We start from the raw sequence: 26,747 nt of genomic DNA on the forward strand, positions 1-26,747 counted from the left end.
AAAAGAAGTTACAAATACAGGAAGAAACCCTATTGGTTTTCAAAGAGTAGATTTAAATAATGTATATACACATGCAGGCACATTCATACATATATATATAAACATTTTTCCTAGTTCTCTCTGCTGAGATGACTTGGAAACATGACACTCCAAAGGTAATGAGTACACCTAGCCCTCAGGTCTTGGCTCTTAAATGCCATTTTCCAGTAAATGGAACCAGGGACGCTTGGAGAAATGACTGATTACTAGGCGGGGTCAGAGGAAATCTGAGATAAATCTGGAGTCTCTTGTACCAGAAAGCAAGAAAGTGCTTGGAAATTGAAGAAAGAAAGACACAAGCCTGTTTCCACAATTTGATCATCAATTAGCAACAGATTAATTTGATAGTAACAGATAATAACAGATAGTAACACAGGATAATAATGGATGGTAACCCATCGTATAACAGGAAATCAGGAGTCCATACAGATAGGTAATACATGAATAATGTGAAGTTTGATAAGAAATAGGATACCTACATAATTTTATTTTTTATTTTAATTGTTCAAATACAGTTTTCTGCCTTTTACCCCCATCCCAGCTCACCCCTCAGCCCTCCCAAAAAATTTTATTTATTTTTTAGAGAGAGGGGAAGAGATGGAGAGAGGGAGAGAAACATCAGTGTGTGGTTACCTCTTACATGCTTCCCACTAGGGACCTGGCTCACAACCCAGGCACATGCCATGACTGGGAATCGAACCAGCAACCCTTTCATTCATAGGCCAGCACTCAATCCACTGAGCCATGATATCTATAAAGTTTTAAAACATCTCCCCACACAATGTTGTCCTAGAAAGGAGAAACAAGTAACTATGTGGAAAAATCTGGCAGACTCCACCTTAATCCATTGATTAAAGTATACATCACCAAGAATGGAATGAATAAAATGCACTGTGATGAAACACCACTTCTTTAGTAGACCTGTCAAAATTGCCTGACATAAATATAATCCAAAGAAGCCACCAGACAAAGCCAGACTGAGGGGCAGTCTGCACAGTAACTAGTGGGTAATCTTCAAAAATGTCCAGGTCATGAAGATGCAGCAAAAGTTGAGGGACTGTGCCAAAAAAGCATGAGAATGAAATGCAATGTGGTTCTGAACGGGATCCCCTGGGACGACTGGAGAACCACCAGTGGAAGAAATCCATCGATGGCCTGAGGATACGAATGTTAATTTCCTGATTTTGGTGGTTGCATTGTGGTTCTACAGGACAGGAGTCTTATGTGTAGGAGATACACACTCTCATATTTAGGGAGTGATGGAGCATCGTGTCAACTTACTTTCAAGTGGTTCAGAGAAAAAGGTGCTTTGTCTCTTTATGTCTTTCAGTAATTTTGCAATTGTTAAAAAAGTAATCAAGAGAAAAATGATCTCAACTGGATCTGACCCTGTAACAAATTACAAACTCATAATATGAGTATATATAGTAGGTTGGGGTCAGGGCATATTATTTTAGAATTAGTTTATACAGACCTAAGCAAAGAGAAATGTCATAAATGTCAGATTTTACTCTACCTTAAATAAATGATAGGGGGGAAAGATATGTCACATGTCACTTTCACATGTGAAGGTGAAAGTAGGAAATAGAAGGAATACAACCACCAGAAAAACAAATATACTTATAGTCTGCTCTTTGTTAATTAATTTCTAAAAAGCATCCTACTGCTAAAAAGCACTAGGTTAATAATCAGTTCATCAAACACATTATTTTTTCTTTTGCACATGTTTTTGTAATGAAATGCCATTTTAAAAAGGTCAGCTTCTGTGATGCAGCAAGAAAGCCCGAGGAGGCGGAACCTGCCCTGCACCCGCACTCATCTCAGATGCTCCTGGCTCCCTCGAAGGCAGGTGCCGCTTCTCCCTGGCAGTGTGCCTGCTGGGTCCATCCTAAAGTCCGTCTTGAAACTCAGATCTTAACACTGGAGACCTTCTTCAGGGCCTTTTCATCTCAAACTTCTCAAACAGGAAGGAAAGATTTTCTTTTAATTTTAATTTTTAAGCATTTCCACCAATTCCATCTAAAAACTGCTACTTCTTTCACAGTAACATGTTAGTGGATCACATGGACCCAGATCCCAGGGCTCAGTAGCATCTTCCTGCTCTGAAGTAGTGTCAGATAGAAAAGGCTTTTAAGTTTATAAACTACGAATGAAGCTTTATGTCCACAGTTTGGGCCTCATCTTGCTGCCCTGAATCTGGGACTGGTGGTGGTGGGAGGACACCATCCTGTACTAAAGGCATGTGTCCCTGTTGCAGCGATCACACTGCTTCCCACAAGCTGTCCACAGAAAAGATGTGGCTGCCCCGAAATCACGTGTTCTCTTGCAGGGAGCACTACACGATGCTCTCTGGTGTGCGAGCAGCATGCTGTCCATTTAATTTAGAATGCAGTGTGTTGTCCTTCCTTTTTGTTTTTGCTTCTGCACACAGCTGTGTGATATAGTCCCCACACTGGGGGAGGCAGCTCCTAGAACGAGATGCTGAAGGAGAAACACGTCAAAAGTGAGAGTTTATTTCGAACAGCACGCACCCCTTTATTTGAAACACTGTACGTAGTATTTTCAGGTCCATATGTCAAAGTCTTAAATATTGTATCTGATATTCATGGATGCACATAAATGATCTGAATGCACTGTGATAGTCTAACTTTTTCCCCAAGATTTTGTGTGTTTATTTTTAGAGAGAGGGGAAGGGAGGGAGAAAGAGAGGGAGAGAAACATAATGTGAGAGACAAACATCCAGTGGTTGCTTCTCACATACTCCCCTACAGAGACCAAATCCCCAACCCAGGCACATGCCTTGACCGAAATCTAACCCGAGACCCTTCACCTTGCAGGATGGTTCCCAACAACCTGAGCCACACCAGTCAGGGCTACAGTGTAACTTTTAAAAAGTCTTGTTAAATAAAAAAACATACAAACTTAAAGTGTATAGACATTTCTGCTATAAAATCACATGGGTTGCTAGGGAACAAATACATTATCTTCAGCAAAATTGCATACTGTGAGAAAAACCACACTGGGGCAGGCTGCTCCAAGCCCTGTGACTCTGTTCCCAGACAGCAGTGCCAGGGCACATCTCAAAAGAGGCAAATCCAAATCGAGCTGAAATGCTGGGAGAGCAGGAGGGCACACACAGATATGGGAGTCCAGAGGAAAGGGGGCCTCTACCAAGGTCCCTGGGGTGGGGTGGGTCTCCCCCCAGGGATGGACCTTTCTGGGGAGCGAGGCCTGCCTGCAGGTGCTCACTTTAAGTCGTCTTAAGTTTGAACTGCAAGGGCTTCTGCTTGTCTAGCAGCTGAGCTGAGGGCTGTTCTCGTCCTGCCAAAGGTTGTAATCCTACTGTTTGGGTTTGCCTTGCTGAGGAAGATGGACCCAGTATGCAATACCACTTTCACAGTGTATTGACATCACTCTCCCACTTTCATCACTCTCCCAGATGAAGAGACTGTTGTAATGGAAATGTGGGTGACAATGCAACAAACTGAACGTAGCTCACATACGTTTTCTCCTTCCACCCTCAGTTCTCACACAGTCCACTCCCTGCTCCCCTCTCCCTGCTAGTACAGCCATTTCTTTCCATTTCATACCCTCCTAGGTCAAAACAAAACAAGGGCAGCATTGTTGTAAAAGACACACTTCTTACAAAGACCTCAGTAAAACCCATAGAAACTAGCTGCAAAGTACACTGCATTTCTTACAGCTCTTGGCAGGTAGAATAAGTTCATTTGCAGGGAGGAAACAAAATGGTTGGAAGGTATAAGAGTCTTCCTTTACATCTACTTCTGTCTGCCGGATCTTTGTGAAGAATTATCTTTCTCTCCCCCGCTTTCCTTTTAGACTCTTTAAAAAAAAGCTTTCTTTACATAAATTTTTTTCTTTGCTTGAGAAATTGCAATGAAATCATCCCAAAACTGACACATTTCTGCTTGAGTTAGTGAGCCTTATATTCATTTACTCAATACAAATTAAGCAAACACTTCACTTGTACCAAGCTCTGTGCTAGGATCTGGGGTCCACACAGAGCAAACTCAATTATTTGCCACCTGAAAGCGAATTGTTGCAGCTGAACCAATACACCCAAAATGACAACGTGGTGTAGAAGTGCCTCATGGGTAAGGATGTATGTGGGACACTCTGGAGCATGGGAGGACACACAGTCCAGAGCTATGACCGTGTGTGTCAGTGAGGCCTTGGGGGTGGCTTCTGAAGGCATCAATTATGTGAACTTAACTGCTGCTTTTCATTGTTAAAGATGCACCTCCTTAAGTCCTACAACATGATTTATGCAGCTGACTTTCAAGGGCTAAAACTCCAATTTTTATCTTTACCCTCTCCCTTAAAGATAAATTAATGAAGCTTATTTTTCAAATATCATGTCACATGGTTGACTTACTTTGTCCAGTTTTCTCTTGGGATGATGTTTCTTCATTATTTGATCTTGATCTATAACTTTCTAGAGTGTGTTCTGAAATTTCATTTTCTGTAAGAAATAGCTAAGTCAGTAATTTCAGGTGCCACAGATATAATCTCCATATAGAAAGGTATGTTTGAATAATATGATACCTTTGTTTTTATATCACAGTGGACTTATCATTCTCCCTCCCCTACCTTATGTCCTCATTATTCAACAAATCCCTTTTCACTCTTTACTGTGAGTCCTACAGGTATATGCTAGGTAGTATAAGAATCGCAGAAGTCAAGGACAGTAATGGGAATCAAACAGTGTCCTCTGGAAAGGAGAATTTCAATGGCCCTTAAAGAACTCTGGGGATGAAGCATTCATGGGAGATTTGGAAACCGTACTAAGGCACTTCCTGTTGTGCAGATGCACTGGAAAGCCAGACTCTGTTTCTGAGTCTACTTATCATGAGAATCCTGGTCCTTCTGGATGTCTAGAGAGATTGACGACAAACTCCAAGAAGCGGTACTTGTAAGAGGGTCAGAGCTATTCAAGGATGTAATATTTCACCTTGAGACACTATGAGGTGGCTGTCAGTAGAGGTGCTGGAGCCGTATGAGGCTGAGTCAGCCCTGCCTAAGCACATTACAATGCAAGGCACACGTGTAACTCTAACTTTCCTAGCAGCTGCACTCAAAGAGTAAAACAAAGTAGGTGAGATTAGTTAGTAATACGTTTCATTTAACTAGTGGACTCCATATATTATTGTATCATGTTTTTGTCTTCACCTGTGCATGTGTGTGTACCAAGTCTTCAGAACTGGGTGTATCTATTGTCCTTACAGCTAGGTAATGGCTACTGTGTTGGCCACATAGAGCTAAACAACCACTCCAGATTAAAGAGGGGACCTACTCCCGACACATATTTAGGTAACAAAGTAAGTAGAAGGGTTATTCTGGATAGCTTCTAAGGTTCCTTCTAGTTCTGATAAATGTTGAGTCTATGTATTTTAATAGGTATTTTCTATGCTAGTTATATATTTCTGTTTCCAACAATAATTTTTTAATTGGTATGCTTAGGAAAAAATTACATATTACGGTCAAGGGAACTTGAGTGTATTTTTTCGAAGTAAAAATGAGACTGAAATGGTCCATTATGTTGGACCTTTGATGGACCACTCCTAGAATTAGAACTTTGACAGAGGGGCCTGGTCTGAATATGGGACAGACAGAGCCCTGGGGCCGGGGACAGGGCAGATGCACAACAGGGCCTTGGTGAATGCACACTGGATGGATGGATGGATGGATGGAGGGATGGAGGGATAGAGGGATGGATGGAGGGGCTCTCTATTTTGATCCTTTTGTGAATATAAGCTTTTGTAACATGACTCCAGTTCCCGGAGCTGCTCTAGTTTCTCTTGGTCTTGCATTCTTTCCCTATAGTTCCTGGAGATTCACACCCCTTGTCTACCGTAAAGCAAATGGATGCTTATTAGAGGGACAACACTTAGCAAATGGATTTGTGCATCACTAACAGAAGAGCATTAGTGGACAGAATCTCCTCTTTGCTTGCCAGTGGGTCCACATCGTGTAGTCTCTATCAGGTTCTCTACCCGCTTACCTTTTTTCCATGTCACGTGTGCTTTCCGAAGCTTCATGATAAAGAGCTGGACGATGATGAAGAGTATAAAAAGGAGGAAGGACACAAGCGAGAGCAGCAGTATGCCACTTTTTTCCTTCATCAATGCTTGATACTGAGGATTTGCGCCTATGAGGAAAATGAAAGGAGTTTAGATAGTTTGAGGGGTTTTCTGTGCTCACCGAGGAGTGTACCTGATACTTCCAGAACACAGTACAGGCTAACAGACAGCCAGGATAAAGGGATGAATAAGAGGTTCACCCTGAAGGTTGATTCATACTATTTAGTCTCTAAAAACAAGAACACAAAGACATTTTGTGGGTTGATTTGAAAAGGGTTTTAAGTTATATAGATATTGAATATTATTTTTCATTTATGAAGTAAATGTGTGAGAATATTTACTTAAATAATAGCCAGGGGGTTCAAAGCTGTAAGGAGTAATGTTTTTTTTAGCAAAGTGTTGTTTAGCAAAAGAGGTTGTTAAGAAGTTTGAAAAACTATACAAATATAATGAATATCTATTGATCTTGGCCAGGTTAAATGTGGTCTCACATGAAGGCTTTGGAAATAGACTAGCTGAACCCCTGAAGGTCTTTCTGAACCCATACTTCCACAGGCTGACCTCATGGGTGACTTCACAAACTCTAGTTTTACTGACTGTGCTGGTTCCCTCACTTCAACTGCAAGTAATCGAGGGGATCCAGCTGTGTGTGGACATCAAATGTAGAGCTGCAAACAACATGATCCCTGTTGCTTGGGGACAGTTCTCTCCATGTATAAACAAATAGAGGAATACAAACAAACAGAAGATATCTATGCCTAATTTTATATCCACAATTGTTATAGAAACAAATCTTATGTATTACTATAAAGATACAAATTGTGTCGTTGTTAATATGTGTCTTAATATACTAATATTAAGACACAAGTTTTGCATCTTAATCTAACAGTATATTCGGGGATTCAGAGGCAGGAGTGGCCCCTGAGTTTGTCAGGAAAATGTCCTGTGAAGACTGATATTGAAAAGAGGTAAGAAGAGGACTGAAGAGGACTTTCTTTTCATCAGTGCAGTTAGGCTGAACGAGGGCAGAGCAATCAAAATGAGATGACATTCACAGAAACAGGTATTCTCGTCAGGACGTGAGAGGCATAATGGCAGAGGGAGGTGGTAGAGTGCACCTTAAGGGGGGGGGCGGGTAAAGCTCATACTCTGCATCATAGACTAGGGGAAGCCATTGAGGTTTTCTGAACACAGGTGTTGAGAGGGATGTCTGGATAGTAAGGTGCTAAAAAGGACTCCAAAAGGATAAACAGAATTTATAATACCACACACAGGAGATAATTAGGGTCTAGATCAGCTTGGTGGTGGCTGAGAGTGGACAAAACACCTGAAAGACTCAAAAATCCTTGGAAGCTGACTGACCTCACATGTTTGTGTGCATGTGCACGCATGCACAGACAGTAGTAAAGGATGACACCGAGATTTAGGCCTGCTTTGGACAGGCTGGTTTTGTGGGAAAAGACGCTGCTTGGTTTTTAGCAATGTTGAATTTGAGGAGACAACAGAAAATTCAGCTATAGATATGTAGGAAATATAATGAAACAGGGACTAATGCTCAAGAGAATGTTCTGGAAATACAGATATAAAATCTATGGCCTGGTGGCAGCAGGAGCAGTCTTGGGAACAGGTGCCCACTTTAAGAATCCAGGAAAAAGCACTTTTTTCTGGATTTCTCTGGCCAAGATGGAAGCATAGGTATATACATTTGACTCCTCACACAACCAAAAGAAGGACAAAAACAAATTTAAAAGCAAAAAAAATAACCAGAAGTGCCAGAAAATCAAACTACATGGAAGTCCAACAACCAAGGAGTTAAAGAAGAAATATTCATCCAGACAGGCAGGAGGAGCAGAGACAGGTAGCCAAGGAGGGGAAGACTCGAGGCACAGTGGCAGCTACAGGGCCAGGGTGAAGAGGGGGCAGCTGGCAGACTGGGCAGGGCAGCAGCTAGTGAACCAGGCGGTTCCACATTTGCATGTGGATAAACTGGGTGGAACAAGTGGGAGCAAGTCAGACCTCACAAACCAGGAGTCCAGCACGGGGAAAGAAATCCTCAAATCCTCTGACTGAAAAAAGGTGTGGGGGTTGCAGTAGCAGTTGAAACTCCCAGCCTCACAGGAGAGTTCATTGGAGAGACCCACAGGGTCCTAGAATGTACAGAAACCCACCCAAGTGGGAAATCAGTACCAGAAAGGTCCAATTTGCTTGTGGGAAGTGGGAGAGGTGACTGAAAGACAGCTGAGAGTTGAGCAAGCGGCTTTGTTCCCTCTCAGACCCTGCCCCCACATACAGCACCACAACACACCAAAGTGGGTTGCCTCGCCCTGGTGAACACCTAAGGCTCCACCTCTTACTACAAATCAGACCCACTGAGACAAAAAACTATGGCCCAAATGAAAGTACATATCAAAGCACCAAAGATAGAACTAAAAAATGAAGAGACAGCCAACCTATCAGATTCAGAGTTCAAATCACTGGTAATCGGGATGCTCACAGAAATGGTTGAATATGGTTGCAAAATAGAGAAAAAAGTGAAGGCTATGTAAAGTGAAATAAAGGAAAATGTACAGTGAACCAACAGTGAAGGGAAGAAAACTGGGACTAAAATCAAAGTAGCAAAACAGAATGAAGAAACAAGAATTCAACAAAATGAGAAGAGGCTTAGGAACCTCTGGGACAACTTGAAAGGTTCCAACATCTGAATCCTAGGAGTGCCAGAAGGAGAAGGGGAAGAGCAAGAAATTGAAAACTTATTTGAAAACATAATGAAGGAGAACTTCCCTAATCTGGCAAAGGAAATAGACTCCCAGGAAGTCCAAGAAGCTCAGAGAGTCCCAAAGAAGTTGGACCCAAGGAAGCACACACCAAGGCATATCATAATTATATTACCCAATATTAAAGATAAGGGAAGAATCTTAAAAGTAGCGAGACAAAAGGAGACCTACAAAAGAATTCCCATCAGACTGTCAGCTGAATTCCCAAAAGAAACCTTACCGACAAGAAGGGGCTGGAAAGAAGTATTCCAAGTCATGAAAGGCAAGGACCTACATTCAAGATGACTCTATCCAGCAAAGCTTTCATTTAGAATGGACGGGCAGATAAAGTGCTTTCCAGACAAGGTCAAGTTAAAGGAGTTCATCATCACCAAGCCCTTATTATATGAAATTTTAAAGAGACTTATCTAAGAAAAAGAAGCTGATCAAAAATATGAATAGTAAAATGACAACAAACTCACAACTATCAACAACCAGACCTAAAAAAAACAAAAACAAAAACAAACTAAGCAAACAACCAGAACAGGAAGAGAATCACAGAAATGAAGATCACATGGAGGGATATCAGCAGGAGGGAGGGAAGGAATGAGAATGTGGGAAAAGGTACAAGGAATAAGAAGCATAAACAATAGGTACAAAATAGTCAGGGGGAAGCTAAGAATAGTATAGGAAATGGAGAAGCCAAACAACTTATATGTATGACCCATGGGCATGAACTAAAAAGGGAAGGAATGCTGGAGGGGGTGTTGCAGGGCAGAGAGGAATAAAGGGGAAAAATGGGACAACCATACGAGCATACTCAAGAAAATAAATTTTTAAAAGACAATTCAGGAAAGAACCAATGACAGGGATGTCCAGTTAGAAGCACAGAGAAAGTCATAGGACCAGCAGAGTGTGTCACGGAAGCCAGCGGGCAGCTAAGTCACAGAACAAGGGAGTGATTAACCAGCACGAGGATCAAGAAAACTGAGGACTGAAAAACATTATTGGACTCATAACAGCTGAAAACGTCAAGTGTTTACTCTAAAATGCAGTGGGGGACACTCACCAGTGGTCAAGTCAGGGTCTTGAGTGGTTTGTTCTTCCTCTTCCTTGTCAGTCTCCAATGTCCTAAAATCTTCCATCACTGCAACTAAGGTCAAAGAAACACGTGATCTGCACTCCAGTGTGTGTGCACACAGAATTGCCCAAAGTAGCAAAGGGGCATGGAAACCAAACTAAGTGATCCTCACTGGAAAACAACAAGGTCCTTTTGGAACTTCTGACTTCTTCCAAAATTAGTTGCAAATGGTCTGGCTTACCTGCCTCATTCTTTAAAGTAAAGGCATGTTGGGCATTTACTCTGTTCCAGGCCTTAAATATGTGGAATATGTTATTTCTCGCCATGGCTCTGAGCAGAGTTCGGAAACGTTAAGTAAATTGTCTGAAGTCCTGCTGCAAATCAGTGGCCGAGCCAAGAAGCTCAGAACCTGAAATTAAAACTGCTGTTTTATGCTTCCTTCCTGAATCGGGCCTCTGAGTGAGAAGGTCCTCAGGGGGCTTCCAGACAACAACTGAACAGCTAAGAATGGCATCCCAAGCCTAACGGGAGGAAAATCTACAGCCTGGAACACACAAAGCAATGATCTTTATGTTGAAAGAAGACTCGGTTGTCATTCAAACCTATGCTTGCCCCTCCCACCCTGCCCCAGAAGGGGAATACACTAAGATGTCTTTGTTAGGTAAGAAAAATCATAAAAATCACAAAAATCTTTTCTGATTTTGTTGTTTTTCCTCCACATTTTTTTCTGTTGCAGTCTTTCCACTTAGCCCATACATGAGGGCAACCAAACTATTGATGGGAGAAGCCTAGTTCTTCCAGCTGAAGCATGTAAGGAATTATAGATCTGCAAATCTATTAGTGTACAATCCATTGATTTGGTGATCTGTTCCCATGGAGGAAAACGGGACTAGCTAAAGTTGAGGTTGAAAGGTGAAGTTTCAGGGCAATGCAGGGTGGTAAAAATTAAGAGCCGCTAAAGACCAGGGTGGCAAGCCCCTGGGTGGCCAGAGGCGCAGTGGCCCAAGAGCAGAGAGAGAGAGAGAGAGAGACAGACAGACAGACAGACACGTTTGTTCTGAGGACTTATATGGTTGTCTGGATAGAAGAAAACAGTTACGTAAGTCACATATTGATTAACGGTTAAATGTGGTGCCAGCTCTCCTGGGGGGATATTACTGCCCAAACTTAGGTATGTGTGGAGGTCCATTAGCCTGAATCCTGCTCAAGACCTTATCTTGCTCAAGACCCCATTTATTCATCTTGTCATAAAACAAATAGGTAACAGGAGGCAGTTCATTAAAATTGGGACTCTTTCTGAAGTTATTCATGGGCTACTTAGGTGGGCACCATGGACCCTCTCCTGCATTCCAGGCCTTGGGATGAAAGCACAGTTTCAAGGTTTTCTTTCCCAGACAGTGGATAGACTACACAGAATTCCAAGGACTTCCCTTTCTTGCTAACGTAGAGTTTCTTGTGATGTTGGAACACCTGGCAACATTATCAGACCAGGCTCAGGACTGAGTTAGCGCACGAGACACATCTCCTTCTTCCTCCCTGCCTCGGTTTACTATTCATTATGTCTAACTGCTAAAGGTGTTGCCCGGCAACCAGGATGCTAGCCGCTGGCCAGTGACAGCCTTGCAGTCTCAGAGTTCTTCCTGGGCTGCTCCTGCCTCAAAAACAGCCACCCTCTACTGAAAATGGGCACTATTGACGGTAATAAAATTGTAGGAATTAAAGCTGAAAGGAATTTTAGAAACCATATTTTAAAAACCTTGTGTTATATATGAAAAAGCAGAGCAGATAATTGAGTTGCTTAGTGTGGTATTAGCCAATTTAAAGACAAGTAGAGCTTAAACATCTGTAAAAATATTGGATTATTAAAACAAATAATGTGGCTGTTTCACTTCACAGTATTTTCAACTTCCACTGTCTTTCAGAAAAAAGTGCACTGTACAGATTACATTGATCAGTTTTTAAAACCTCCAGACATTTACTTTTAAATGCTGTTCAAGATAAAGAATGTGAAGTACGATCTGATACTCAGAATGGTGAACTCGGCAATGACATGAAAGTCCCTGTCTCACCACATCGAGTCGTCCCAGGCCCGTCTGAGACAGAGCGAGGGCCATTAGGATTCCTGGCTTCCCGGCCGGTGGATGGGCCACTCCGAGCACCCCAAGACTGCCTGCACCCACCCACATGTCCATCCACACGGCATTTTCTGAGTGCCATCCGTGCCAGGGATTGTGCTGGGTGAAATGCAAATATAAGTGAAATATAGATCATTGCCCAGAGTTAACCATTAGTGGGTCTCTACAAAACTGGGATTATAATCTAGGCTTTCTAAATTTTTCTGCATTTATAGTTCAATGCCATCATCGAAGCTGTCTCAGTTTTTACAACTGAGTTCTTTGATGAAACTTCAAAGGCAAGCTTGTTATTCAAGGACAAAACACCAAATCTCCAGGTCCTGCTTTTTTGCTCTTTGTTGACATGAAGTTTTTATTTTGTGTTTGGTCTATTCTAGATGGACAAACAAAAAAATCTGCCCATCAGTGCATTCTATCTGGCCCTTACCACAGTGGAAATGCCAATGTCATCATTGTGTGCGCGTGTGTATGTGTGCATGTGCATGTGTGTGTGAGAGAGGGAGAAGGAGAGGGTGCTGGTTACTCGTGAACACACTGGATAGTTAACTACGGCACTCGTCCAGCTCACCACAAAGTCCTGCATGGATGGTCTTGGCACAGATTAAAAGGAAAAGTGTTTTTAAAACTTAGAATTGGAAAACCGACTTCCCAGAGGGGCACGATTTTTTTAGGTTTTAACGATTTTGCCACTTACCGGTACTAGTGGACTGCCAAGGGTCTTGAGAGGGTAGAGGGCTGTTCTCCAGGGCGCCTGAAGCTATTTTTTGAGCAGTAACTAGAAAAGGGGAAAAACAAAATTTTGCAACTACAGAGGAGAACGCTGCCCACATTGTGCTCAGTAATACAGATTGGAGAATGGACTTGGCTGCTACCCGCTTGTGGAGGCTTTGCAGAAACCTTCGAACTATGCACTCTGGGGCTCGGGCTGCTCCGTGGGCTTCCATCCTGCTGACTGCCCACCTGCGGAGCTGCCTGGCTTAGACGCACAGCGTGTGGGGCCTCTGTGGAGTGGTGGTGGCCCATCCGGTGGTCCTCGGCCAATGGTAGTCACTGCCTCTACTGCCTCAACCTGTCCATCTGTCTGCCTGTCAGTCTTTCACCCACTGGCATGTTTAACTACTATAGGTGTCAGGTGGCTTTGGAGTCAGGCTCAGAATGGGTTGAAGTCCAGTGCTGTTACCTGCTTGCTGATGAGTGACTTTGAACAAGATGCCTAATCTTGCCAAAGCTTATTCATTTTTAATGCCTGCAATATGAAGGTACTAACAACGCTTACCTCTTGGAGTTTCATGTGAAAATTAATGAGTTCACTCATACAACATGTTTAGCCCAATGCTCAGCTATTTACTAAGCACGATGCATACTAAATGTTATTGGGTGACAGAAAATCAGACTTGGAAATGTTCCCAGAGGTTCAGCTCAGCACAGTCATGATCAGTCTGTGTAGGGCCAGGCTTGCAACCAAGAAGCATGTAAAGAAGGTGCCTGCTAATGTGCAGATATTGTGGCTGATAAGTGACAGTGGGTGATGTCTTTACAAAATCGATGAGTTCTTCTCAGCTTTTTATGTAATCAAAGAATTCCTGTGGTCTTAAATTTACTGTCTTAGTCAAGCATTAATTTTTTAGATATAAAAAAGCCCGAGTTGCATGCAGGAGCCCTGAGAAAGGAAGAGGAACCACTAAGGCAACACTAGGAAACAGTACAGTAGGTGATAAAGCTCACATGAACCCTGTGACCGCAAAGCTGCCAGAGACGACGGGAGGAGGGCGGGTCCCCAGAAGGAGAAAGAGGAACGTGCTTGAGAGTGAACCCAACGGAAGTGCTGGCGCTAAGAGCAAGTGGCAAGAAGAGCATAATATCACAAACCTGGAGACAAACAGAAAGATCCTCCAGAATAATGCGTACCAGAAATATGCATTAATAATGCATTAAATATGCATTAATAATGCATATTATTAATGAATAATAATATATAGATGATTATATATTTATGTACAAAACAAGTTACATCTATAGTTACATTATATATCCAACATGTATAATGTATGTATATGTAAACCATATATGCATACATATACAATGTATTTTATAACATGTCTTGTTATACTGTACATTTTAATATGTTTTATACAAAAGTGTGTGTGTGTATATACATAAACTAGAGTTTGTATTTACTCTGACCCGTCCTCTGCATTGACAAGCTGCTTGACAGACCCATTAGACTGCCATTTTGATTAGGTGGACACTGGAGCGCTATGATTTATTTATCTTTCTAGTTGGTCAAAATATTACGGCCCTCTGCTATCCAATTCAGTGTCCACTAGCTACAATGACCACTTAAAGTTAGTATTAAATATGTATTAATATTATAAATATTAAATAATGTTAAAATTTAGTTCCACAGCTGCTCAACTTTTTGGTCTGTATTCCCTCTTCAAATAAGTAATAGGAAATCAAGACTCCTGGTGTGGACAAGGAAGCAAAATAGAACCAGAGACACTGAAATTAAGAACAAACTGACAGTAACCAGAGGGCAGGTGGGAGGTGGTTATGGGGGGACGGGGCAGGGTTTTCAGGGATATGGACGAAGGACACATGGACAAAACCAAAGACGGGGTGGGGTAGAGGCTGGGGAGTGGGGATGGCTGGGGTGGGGAAGAGTACTAGGCGGGAAATGGAGACAACTGCACTTGAACAACAATTTTAAAAAAGGTTAAAACAAAAGACTCCCGGTTTGGAACACAAAAACGGTGAAAGAAATCACTTTGCAGACCACGCAGCACATCCCCTTCCAGACCCCCAGGTGCGGGCCCACGTTATTGGCCCTCTCCTTTAAGAACCAGAGTGTCCTTCAGAAGCACCAGATAAGGAGAGTCTCCTTTTCTCCTTGGTGATCCTGCCGTGTCCCCTGCATGCCCCGTGGAGTCAGGCTCAGAATGGGTTGCTCAGTCAGGCTCCCTTCCTCTGGTGGGGGTGAGGCTGGGAGGCCTGAACCCTAACAAGTCAGGGATGTTCGCCTCGGATCACAGCCCAGACCCCGCTCTGGGTCTGTGAGCTTCTGCCAGCAGCTGCCCCGGGAACTGCTTTGGTTGGGGACAAGGGAAGCCTTGGAAAGCATGGGGTGGAGAGGACTACACAGGGTCTGGCAGAAGTAGCACCTGCTTGAGTGTGGCCGGTAGGGAAACAGTATGGCTGTAACAATTTACAGTTTTAATTTGAACACTTCACCTAAAATGTCACATGGCGTGCTTGGGTGTGATACTGTTATGTTACAGAATTGAATGCTTATGATTTTGTAATAAACAATTTTGTAATAAAAAGTGGAGTTATTGGTGCTGGACCCTGTCTAACCAGAGCAGGAAAGCCTGTGGTAGAGAGAGGGGGACTATGGATCAGAACACAGCAGCCCAGGCAGCCCAGCCAGTGGCCCCTGGTGAAGTTCGCGGGAGCAGATGCCTTTCGCGATCAGTTACTCCATTTGATTAGAGCCCTTCCAGCAGGCGGCTCCCTTCACTCAGGGTGAGGGGGTCCTGCACTTGGGGAGTTCACGACAGATGTGGGGGGCATGCTACTCAAGGAGTGAGAAGCACAGGGGGCTTCTTGGTTTGAAAGGTTTTATGTGGTTTAAAAATTATTTCTTTCACTTACATTCTTTTCACTTTATGGTGAAAGAATCAGAGAATGGGGATTCTGAAAATGGAAGCAACTTCACATTTAATATTTGATGTTTTGTTCATTTTCGTTATTTTGTGTTTTGCTCAGAATATTAGCATGGTTAAATTATTGTGAAGTCTTCAAAACAGTTTTAACGAGCACTGAAGAATAATCATGACCTAATGTCACAGAGTGAGTGCTTTATGTTAACATAAAATGATCTAGACAAGTTTAGTTAATATTACCCTCTTTTTGGTCAAATATAAAGATCATATGCTGCACATGATCTCTCCAAATACAAGACTGTAGTAAAACGATGGAAGGTCAACTTTCACTAGCTGTCACTCTAAAAAAGCAGGCGTGACACTGTCCACAAAGGGCACTGGGCTGGACCCCCTGCCTGGCTGGGCCCCCTGCGCAGCTGGGCTGCTTCTGCCAGAACAGTCACAACCCCGCCGCCCAGCTGGAGAGGCATCAACCCTGGAAAGAATTTGCTATTAGGGAGAGCTTTGCTGACAGTAATTTCACTCTGAAAGGTTCCCACCCCATTTAATTTTGTGTGATAGTATGATACTGAGGTAAATTTAAAATGAGTATGGATGTCATCAGCTCTTCTTACCCAAATCTTCAAACCGGGAAGATGCTACCAGCCTCCGGCCTTGGAGGCCTGGGTGGCGGACGATGCAGTTCACCACGGAGTCCCGGCCATACGCATGGACTCGGAGTGTGCTGCTGCTGTTGCACTTCCCCGCGGCGTCACACCGATGAGAGGTTTCACCTGGGGGGCAATTGAAGGCGGTGGATGAGGCCGTGTCTATTGGATGCTGTCGGATGGGTTTGGTTCTTCAAAAACTGAGGATCTTGACATCTTGGCAAACCTGTTCAAATTCTAACCTCATCCTGACCGCAGACCCCTGTGCGGTATGCACTTGGCCCTCGTCACAAAGGGAAGTGGGGGAACAGCATGGACAGGTTTCTGTAAGTCCTTTGCAACTGAGACAATCCAAAGCTTGTAACAGTATATCAGAAGGACAGCCTGACACTGTTGTGAAACACAGACACAGATCACTGACTTAATAAATAAGGCAAATTAAAGGGAGATCTTCAATTCTGTAGACTCTGCCCTGGACGAGAACCAGATCCTGGTTTTTGGCGTTTTCTCTCTAAATTCCACGTGACCCTTGGTTCCTCAACACTAAAGGGTTCCTTATAACTCTCAGAACCAATGATTATGTAAAATCAAATGTAATGTTTGTTGAAATATGAACAAATTATAGTTTCCAAGCATGACAAGTTAGTTATCTGCTTTAATCAAAATGTTCAGATTCTTTGTTACCATAATATCTGTACTTTTCATTGAGGGAATGACATGGTACTGCACTATATAAGAAAGATCATGTATTATGTTAAATGTATTTTTAATTTTAACCTACTAAAAAGTTTATGGTCAGAGGTAATAGTTCTATTTTATCTTTTATTTCATAAAAGACTTAAAGACTTAAAGGTGCTAAAATAAATATTACATTTTAGAGTTCTACTCGGTTATAAGCAAAACATGTAATCATGTTATTTGTGATGAGCCTTTCAAGATTGAAATATAATATTGATTGGCCATAAGGATAATTTGTCTGGAAAAGGACTGATGAATTACTGAATGGCATTGTCTGGCACCTACTGCCACCAGAGGGCGCCAAAACACCAATCAATCCCCTGGAAATGGAGGCAGGAAGACAAAGGAGGTGAGAACCCTTCCTCCACTCACCAAAGAGCTGGACGCCATTCCCTAGGTGCCAGGTTATCTGTGGAGGCGGCTTGCTTCTAGTGGTGGAGCAGTTAAGCATAACATGTTCTTCTCCGTTTTGCATTCTGAGGACTGATGCTTCCAGGGTTGACTTGAAAGGCGTTGCTAGAAAAAAGTGGATTTTTTGTACTCACTCAGCTGGTCTACAGATTCCAGCAAAGCACAGAGCCTAGGACTCTGCAGGAGTCAGTGTAGGGAGTGGTCTAAATTACCAGCATGTTTTCCCTCAATTTTCCCAGGACATAATTGAAGGGCTGTTATATACCTGTAAAGCAACTTCTGCTACCGTGAGAATGTTGGTTACCTAGTGAGTGATTAGTCACTGAAAATTCCCAAACGGACTGTGACAAAAGCACTTTTCACATTTGATATATCACTGTATATTATTGGTTGAGCACTAGGTGGGGAATAGGAACCTGAATCCTAGCTGCACCGTTGTCACCAACCAGTTCTAAGAACATACGCTAGTCCCCTGATTTCTCGGTTTATTGCTTCCTTGTCTGTGACATGAAGAAATTGATATTTATCAGCTCTAAACTTTCCTGGGTCTATGACTCACTTCGAGGAAAGTTACTTCTGTCTTCTCCCAACATCAAAGATGCATCTGTCTTATAAAGGGTTCATTGACCCCCTCTCTTCCTGCTCCTGTGTTGGGAACACTTTGTAGTTAGACATCGAGTTCCTCCCCATTCTCCTTCTCACTGCAGTCCAGACCTACACTCTTCCACATATATGTGCTTATCCACCTGCCATGGAGAGACCTTGTAAAGCCAGCTCCAAGTATACACGAGGTGTATCAAATACTGGCAATACAAGTATGAGAAGGAAAAGGCCCTTTAAGGAACTAACAGTCTGGTGATAGACTTGGGCCCTAACCTGCTCATTAAAAGCTTGTGTGTTGAAGTGAGTGACAGAGGTGTGCGTATGCATGGGTGTTATGATTGCTCAGAAGGGCATGCAGCCAGCCTGCACCAGAGTGCTCTTGGGGGTGGCCAGAAGGCTGGGGAAAGACAGCCCCTGAGCTCAGTGATGCTGGTTCCCGACCACCCCCCAGGATCCACTCCTTTCCTTACACTTTGTCACTGTTCCATTACTTTGTGGAAGGCACCACACTGCACTACAATAGGAAAAATTTAAGGAATTCATGTGTGTGATATGTGGAATTATGTTTTTAATGGAGCTGTTCTGCCACAGAAAAGCAAAAACATAAAGATAGTAAGACTTGAGCTGAAGCAAACTGACCATATCTACAGAATTGAGCAAAATTCAATCAGAAGGCTGCCACTCCCTCCCTGCATCTCCCACCCCACCCCCACTCCCATCCCCATTCCCACAGCGGCAAGGAAACTGCTTTGGCAGAGGATGTGAGCTGATTGTCTGGCGCAGTTAGATCTGAACTCATCCGCTCAGGATGTGCTGTCCTGATGTTCTACTTTATTCACACACCTGTTTTGCCTTCCTAGACTACTGTGAGACCTCCTTACGGGCAGAGATTGTGCCTCGGTCACCTGGATTCTCTAGAGCCTCATGTAGCGCCTGGCACATAGTCCCAGGTCATCAAATAGGAATTCTCTTTTCTCGGTCCCTCAAAGAGAAAATTTACTTGATGCCAAAGATGTATTTCACAAATTCACATTTTAATCTCGGGCCTGCAACTCAAAACGCTCCTTTCTGTTTCCTTTCAACAAAAGATGGCAGAGCTTGCTGGAGGTCACGTTTGTAAACTAAAATGTTAAGTTTAAAATGATATCTCAGGTTCTGGGTGCATTGAGGCCCTTACCCAGCACAATCACTTTCACTTCCTTCGTTCTCACGGAGTCGCTGTACTGTAAACACTTGTACACGCCTTCATCTTGTGGGGTTGCATTCTGCACGCTGATGGAGAGCTGGTTGGGGGAGTGACGAAGAAGCTGGTATTTGGTGTTTTTTAAAGCTGTACGGGGTGGAGGGAAGAATTGTTATGAAAAAGGCTATCAGATGGATGCAGACTCTCAGTGGAGTGACTACTTTCAGGAACAGCTCTTGAATTTCACACGTTAAAGGAACATGTACCATGCCTTTGACTGAGTTCACTTACTAATCCTACTTCCTGAACAAGCCAGAAGCTCATTTAGGAAATGCCATATTTTGATACTGGTATCTGTGAAATAAACAATTTGCTTCATTTGTGTTTGCAGGAAATTAAGGGCACTATGCTGGTGGAGGGTTCAGTTGCAGAAGAATTTTAAAGAATTTATTTTTATATTATGAAAAGTGCCCCTCTATGAGTCACTTTTTTGAAATCTGACTCATTTGATGTCCTTGTGTCAGAATGAATGTGAAGAATGGAATATAAATGCATTGATATTTATTGCTCCAGCTGGGTGCTTTTTATTCCTAATTTTTAAAAGTACATTGTTATTTGAAGTTCTCCAAAAATTATGACTTATTCTTTCCAGTTGTTAGCCAATGGGGGATAAAAAAAAAAGGCAAGCTCTGGAAAGTTCTGACCAATAGCAAGTGTACCTCTTGATTCTCTGTTGACCTGGGAAGTTCATCTCAGGTCAAAAGTTCCTTAGCTCATAGAGGCTCCTGAAATGAGCAGATTTGCCTTCCTTCCCCCACCCCCAGTTTCTCCTGCCTCCCTTCCTTTCTGCCTTCCTTCTTACTTACTCCTTCCCTCCTCTATTCCTTCCTTTTTTTCTTTTCTGTTAAGGTTTATAATATAAACAAGCCTAAAATGGTTAAACCTCGAATGGCTGATCAGGGGAGGCCATTGCTGATCGGGAACCAGGGTTGTGTGTTCCAATGTTACATGAACTAGCATTCTGGAACTCTCAGCCTCAGCACCACTGACATCTGACGCCACGCTTCCTTGTTGTGGGTACAGTTCTGTGCTCAGTAAGACGTTTAACTGGGTTCCTGGCCTCTCTGCTCGCTGGGTGCCAGAACCCTCCTCTTCCCCTGCCTTTCCCCAGTGACAGCAACAGAACTACCTCTAGGCATTGCCAGATGCTCCCTGGTGGGCAGAAATCGCCCCTGCATGGAGCCACTGAGCTGGGTCAAGCCTTCAACTGTGGACATTTGACAATGTCCATCTGCTTCAAGCTTTAAAATCAACAAAACAAAACAAAACAACAGAAAGCATTATGTAACAGAACTATCTCTCCTTAAAGTTTTTCTGTCAGAACTTTTTACAATTAGTAATGATTGTACTCTATTGGAATCTAGTATTAACCGTTAATTTAGCTTGAGATCATTAATTTAGTTGTTTTACATCTAACATATCAATACTTAACACTTTCAGAGCATATTACATTTTTAGAGGCTCTGCTTTTCAAAAGCAGAATGAAATTTGCTGTCTTGCAGACTTTCCAAGTATGTGACCGTTAGACACACTAATCAAGATATAGCACATGTACTTGAACAACAATAAAATAATTTTTAAAAAGATATAAATGATCTCATTATGAAGGGGGAGGATATAATAAAATCCTGTTCAAATACATAAATTAAATAAACTTTAAAGAACCCTGCAAGAAAAAAAATGCAGCTATTCGAGGTAGTGGGTGTTACCTAAACTTACTGTGGTATCATATTGAATATATACACATATCAATTCACTATGTTGTACATCTCACGCTAATGTTCTATGTCGATAAGAGCTCAGTGGAACGGAGAAAAAGGCCCATTCCCATCGCAGGCGTCTAGGACCCACTTCGGGTGCCTGTGGGAAGAGAGGGCCCCTGCCTTGCCCCGCACGGTGTGGGCTTGGCTGAGACCCACCGGGGCTTCGCAGCACCGCCTTCGCAGACGGAAACGGAGCAGCAGGTGTGGGGAGGGGGTGGCTCCCCGCGGGCTGGGCCGCGCGCGGGCACTGGGCCGGCGGCCACCTGCCACCACTGGCCACTTCGTGGTCACCAAGACTCAGAATGTCACCTGTGCGGGTAAGACGGGGGCACGACCGTTTTAGACCTTCTGTGACAGGCAGCGAAGTAACGTGTGGGAGCCACTCGCAGCAGTCGGTGGGGCCAAGCGCCGCCCCCCAACCCGGCTCTGGCGACTCGCGCAGGCTTGGGCCCCCACCCGCCGCCCTGTGCGTGTGCAACCCCCCCCCCCCCGGGGCGGCGTGCGCCTCCCACTCACCGGGGATCTCGTTCAGGAAGATGGTGAAGCCCGACGGGGCGAGCCACTGCAGCGCCTCGGGACTGGCGCTCGCGTCGGCGCAGTGCAGCGCCACCGGCTGCCCCTCCTCGACCGTCACCGTCTCCGAAGTCCCCGACTCCGTCCGCTCCGGGACCAGGGCCTCTGCGGAAAGAGCGGACGGTCAGCGAGCTGCAGCCCCGCGCCCCCAGCGGAGGCAGGGACTTGTCTCCACCCGGCCACGGTCGCCGGGTCCACCATTTAGTGCGCATTTCTTATGGAAGTGCGATGGGAGTCGACACCAAGCCCTGAGAGGGAAGGAGCGTGGGAGCCCCCTAAGGCTGCATGGAGGGGCTCTGCCCGAGGCGTGGGGTCTTGGTCCGAAAGGAGGCGGGGAGGGGAACAACGTCTCCGGGGCACTTGCTCTGTCATATGCCTGGAACGATGTCACGTCCTTTACTTCCATTTAACTCTCACGCTGTCCCCATAAAGGAAGAATTATTTGGCGCAGTCTCCAGATGAGGGATGTGAACTGCATGGTCACGAGGGCCTTGCAGCTGGGATCGGTAGCCAGGTCTGTGGGCTACGAAGTCCATTCCTTGTAACTCGGTTGGACTAAGTGACGAGCCCCCAAGGAGCCTGCGCCCTTCTGGCCTCGGTTTATAAAACTAGCAACGTGTGCCTTCAAGTGCAAGTCTGGGCGTCTGGGAAGACAGTGTTACAACCCGTGGGCTCTTGTGAATCAGGTGTTGCCCTTAACGGGGCTGTTAAGCTCCACCTGCGGAAGAGCTTCCACTCCGGAGGGAGACAGCCTCAGATCTCTTCCAATGTGAAGTCCATAGCCACGCTCTATCCTGGCCCAGGACAGTCTGGTCTCCCCAAGTCACCACCCCCAGAGAGTAGTAAGCGATTGATTTTAAGTAGCTGTAAGTTCATTTTCCCTAAAAGGATAGTGATAGAAAAAGAAATTGGCCCATTTATTGCTGTTTGTTATTTCTTCAAGTTTTAAATTTAAAAAAGATAGTTTTCTGAGGATGACATTTTTAGCAATAAAAGTACAGAACACTTCCTCATACAAATACTGTGGGGTTACAAATTAAAACAACAGTGAGATACCACCTCATACCAGTCAGAATGGCCATCATAAAAAAATCAACAAACAAATGTTGGAAAGGATGCAGAGAAAAGGGAACCCTAGTGTACTATTGGTGGGAATGCAGACTGGTGCAGCCACTGTGGAAAACAGTATGGAATTTTCTCAGAACACTAAAAATGGAACTGCCTTTGCTGGGATTATACCCTAAGAATCCTGAAACACCAATCCAAAAAAACTTATGCACCCCAATGTTCATAGAAGCACAATTTACAATAGCCAAGTGCTGGAAGCAACCTAAATGCCAGCAAATGAGTGGATCAAAAATCTATGGTATATTTACACAATGGAATTCTACACAGCAGAAAGAAAGAAGGAGCTCCTACCCTTTTGTGACAGCATGGGTAGAACTAGAGAGCATTATACTAAGTAAAATAAGCCAGGCAGTAAGGGACAAATACCATAGGATCTCACCTTTAATCAATAAAAGAAAACTGCAAACAAAATATAACCAAAGACATTGGTATTAAGAACAATCTAACAATAGTCAGAGGGGAGGGGGAGGGGACAGAGGGGAGAACGGTTTTTGGAAACTACTATAAAGGACACTTGGACCAAACCAAGGGGGAAGGTGGAAGTGAGGGAGGGAGGGAAGTTTAGCTGGGGTAGGTGAGAGTGGTGGTGAGAAAATGCAGACAACTGTAATTGAACAACAATAAAGTAATTTAAAAATAAAGAATACCATGGGGTTAGAAATTGTGAAAAATCAGATATGAGTTTTACTGCATTACTTTACATCTTAAAAAAAGAAAGAAATGAGAAGGGAGTTATTTGCTTGCGATGAATTTTAAGTATTAGGAAAAATACTTGGGAAAGCTCTGCAAACTATTTGGTGCAGACTTTTTAGTTTGTTCTATTCCTAGGTCATAAATTACAGTCTAGCCTCTGGCAACAATAACCCAGAATTATTGTATTGTGTTCATTCTGACTTTCCTAGAAAAACAATTTGCTTAAGTCCTAATGGAAAAATACTCATATCATCAACCAATACTATAATGAACAACAAAGGGTTAATTAAAGAGTTGGTTTTTTTCAAACAAGCGCTGAGGCATAAGGTCAGAATCCTGCTCAGGTTGGGTCATTTAGAAATATTCTAATCTATGGGGGTGGGAGGTGGGGATGGCTGGGGTGGGGGAGAATGTGGGGGGAAATGGAGACAACTGCATGTGAACAACAATAAAAAGTGTAATTAAAAAAGAAATATTCTAATCTATAAAATCAACTCATAATGGAGTAATAAAGATAGTGGTAGAGAGGCTTTGAAATGAGAACAGAACTTTTTCTAAGGTTAAACAGCTTCTGAGCCCAGAATTTGAGTCTAGAACTAACTTGCTCTCCGACTCTTGTGCGTCAGCTTGCTTCCCACAACAGACTGGAGTTTCTAAAGGGCAGTGAGTACATTTTATATTTCCCTAAAATCCGTTCCTCACAGAAACCATGACAGTGTCAGCTTGAAAGGCAGTGGTTTGGTGCCGGCTCTCATGATGGCACTATAAACCTTTGTTCTCCTGCTTATAGAACACTGGGAGTCAGGAGGGAAGTTACTACATTGAATCAATAATTGAATAAAAAACTAGAATTAACATGTCCTGATTTCATCCATTGGGTCAGAAGGTGATATTTAGAAATTTCACCAATGTTCTTCCCTTTAGTAAAGTGCTTGTCTAGACAGGAAGCCTGCATTTGAGGAGATGGGAGTGACAAGGTTTATCTGCAGCCTGTTTATGAATAAATGCCTTTCATTTTAAAGATGTGTGTAGCATTGTCTTTTTCTTGGAAGGCATGCTTATAAATTACATTGTGTCATCTAATTCTTCAAATGTCTTAAAAATTGTCATGAAACGTGGTATGGCTTTTTAGCGTGTGCTAAGTAATTGTATCCCCTAAGATTTGTGTTTGCTCTTGCTGTTGAGATTTCAGTGTCAGGCTCTGGGTAGACTGACCACACTGAAGATGCCTGAGGTGAGAGCGGAAGGGCTGTGCTTGAGGCGGCATAGAAAACCCACGTTTTCTTTCTGCTTTGCTCCAAGCCTTGCTTTTGGCAGTACAGGCCTATTTATCCTTCAGCATTGCCATGTAGACCCTGTACTTGATTGAGACATGATTAATCATTGTAGGGAGAAAGACTAGCCTGCGTGACAAGGCACCGACCCACGTGTCCCCAGCCGTGGTGCTTGACAATACTGTGCAGTGAGCCTAGGCTATGTTAAAGGGTGGGAGACAATCGCTGCACCTAAGTTTTGATGGCACATCTAAGTAAAAGTCCCTTGTGGTCCTCTGGCTGACACTTTTAACTAAACTGGCACTCATCTTTTACACTGTTTTTCACCTAAGTTTGGAGTCAAATTTTCACCTTCTTCTTCAGAGGGATGGGGTGCGGGGCATCCTCTCTGCCCACCACTTCCTCCCTGCAGGCTGTGAAAACAAGTACGCCTTTATTCACCCTTTCTTTGTAGACCCACGTGCCATGCCTACTCCTTCATTTTCCCAGCTGAGCTTCAGTGTTCCCACCTGCAGAGCAGCTCTGTTCGGCTTCACAGTGCAGAGCATGCAGAGCGGCAGTAAGTGACCATGTGGCCTCTCTTGGAGTCACCACTTAAGCATTGGTAGGTCACTTTACTGAGTGGACTGTTGATTTCTGGGCTCAGTTGCTGCTCCACGACAGGATTCATCCACCCATGCATAGCATGTGTGATGAGGTACTCACTGAGTCCATGAAGGCCATTGATTGTTCCTGGTTTGTGTATATGGAACCCGTGATCATCACCACTCCAGCCCTGACCCCATTAACTAATTGTCCTAATAGTGGAGTGGCTTCACACCAAAGCATATGCAACCAATCCTCAGGCCAAAGGGCAAGCACCACAGCCACCTAAACATAAAATAAAATAAAACCTAGCCAGTTCTAAAGATTCCTTGGTTTTTCCTAAGGTGTTCAGAGTTGTGGTATGTAATCTCCATGTCTACTGTAGGTCTTCACAGGAGACTGAAAAAAGTATTCTTTCTTTTACTTACCTTAGTAGCTTAAATTTGCACATGATAAATTTGAAAGCTCCAGAACAAAGTCTGTCCTGCACTAAACTGGCCACAACCAGTTGGAACTCACTTTGTTTCTATTGCTCCTTGCATTGCACAGACACCTGATGCAGGTATAACGCATGTCTCACTCCGGCATCCCTTGTACTCATGGATGTCATCACTAGCTACTGCACACCAAGTATGTGAGAGGCATCCCTTCTCTCCAGGACATCTCTCTAATTAATATATTCTCCCCCACGTTTTTTTTTACTATTGCTGCCTTAGTTGAGACCTCCATTGTTTCTTTCCTGAACCATGGCAATTACTTCCATGGTCTCTGCTCCCTCTAATTTATCATCCTCATCTGTTTCCAGAATTAGACTTTTAAAATACAAATTTGATCATGTGTATTTCTTTATTAGACTATTCGTAAAGGCTCCCATCCATAGTAAGAATCAGACCAAAATTTCAGACTATCTTTTCCTCCAGTATCATTTTCTGATTCTACTACTCAGATGTTCCATGGAGATTACATGGCCATTTGCTGTTGCCAGAAAGTTCCAGGCTAATGAAGATACTTAGCTGTGGTCCATGCTGTTCTCTTAGCCTGGAATTCCTTGTTTATCTCCTTTGAGACTCAACTCACATTACCCAACTTTTGTCAAAACCTGCCCAAACAAGTCTTTGGGCTCCATCCTCTGCACAAGGTCTTACCCACTCTCTCCTCCAGATCCCCAAAGGCTTTGAGTAGATTTCTATTATAGTACTTTATAATTATTTGGTTACAAAGTAAGATTTTAAGCATTCATTAATAGCTAAAAATGAGTAACTGTATAATGTATATATTCAGTAATAAGATACTAACTTTGTAATTATTATACTGAATA

The 26,747-nt window shown here is 43.4% G+C and overlaps 1 protein-coding gene across 2 annotated transcripts in view; it reads right to left on the bottom strand.

Moving 5' to 3' along the window:
• Nucleotides 1-889: 889 nt before the first annotated feature.
• The window catches only part of CRTAM (cytotoxic and regulatory T cell molecule), a 28,709-nt gene continuing 2,851 nt past the window's right edge, over nt 890-26,747 (bottom strand). For both annotated transcript variants that reach the window (XM_037029067.1, XM_037029066.1), the window contains exons 2-10: nt 21,693-21,854; nt 19,348-19,500; nt 17,529-17,672; nt 16,386-16,544; nt 12,804-12,884; nt 9,963-10,046; nt 6,062-6,208; nt 4,436-4,522; nt 890-2,520 (exon numbers count right to left, since the gene is read on the bottom strand). In XM_037029067.1, coding sequence (XP_036884962.1) covers nt 2,375-2,520; nt 4,436-4,522; nt 6,062-6,208; nt 9,963-10,046; nt 12,804-12,884; nt 16,386-16,544; nt 17,529-17,672; nt 19,348-19,500; nt 21,693-21,854 — 1,163 coding nt within the window. In that variant the 3' untranslated portion in view covers nt 890-2,374. The remainder of the gene's footprint in view (nt 2,521-4,435; nt 4,523-6,061; nt 6,209-9,962; nt 10,047-12,803; nt 12,885-16,385; nt 16,545-17,528; nt 17,673-19,347; nt 19,501-21,692; nt 21,855-26,747) is intronic.

Source organism: Sturnira hondurensis, unplaced genomic scaffold (genome assembly GCF_014824575.4).
Source record: "Sturnira hondurensis isolate 20B ecotype Veracruz unplaced genomic scaffold, ASM1482457v3 Scaffold0020184, whole genome shotgun sequence".
Lineage (NCBI taxonomy): Eukaryota > Metazoa > Chordata > Mammalia > Chiroptera > Phyllostomidae > Sturnira > Sturnira hondurensis.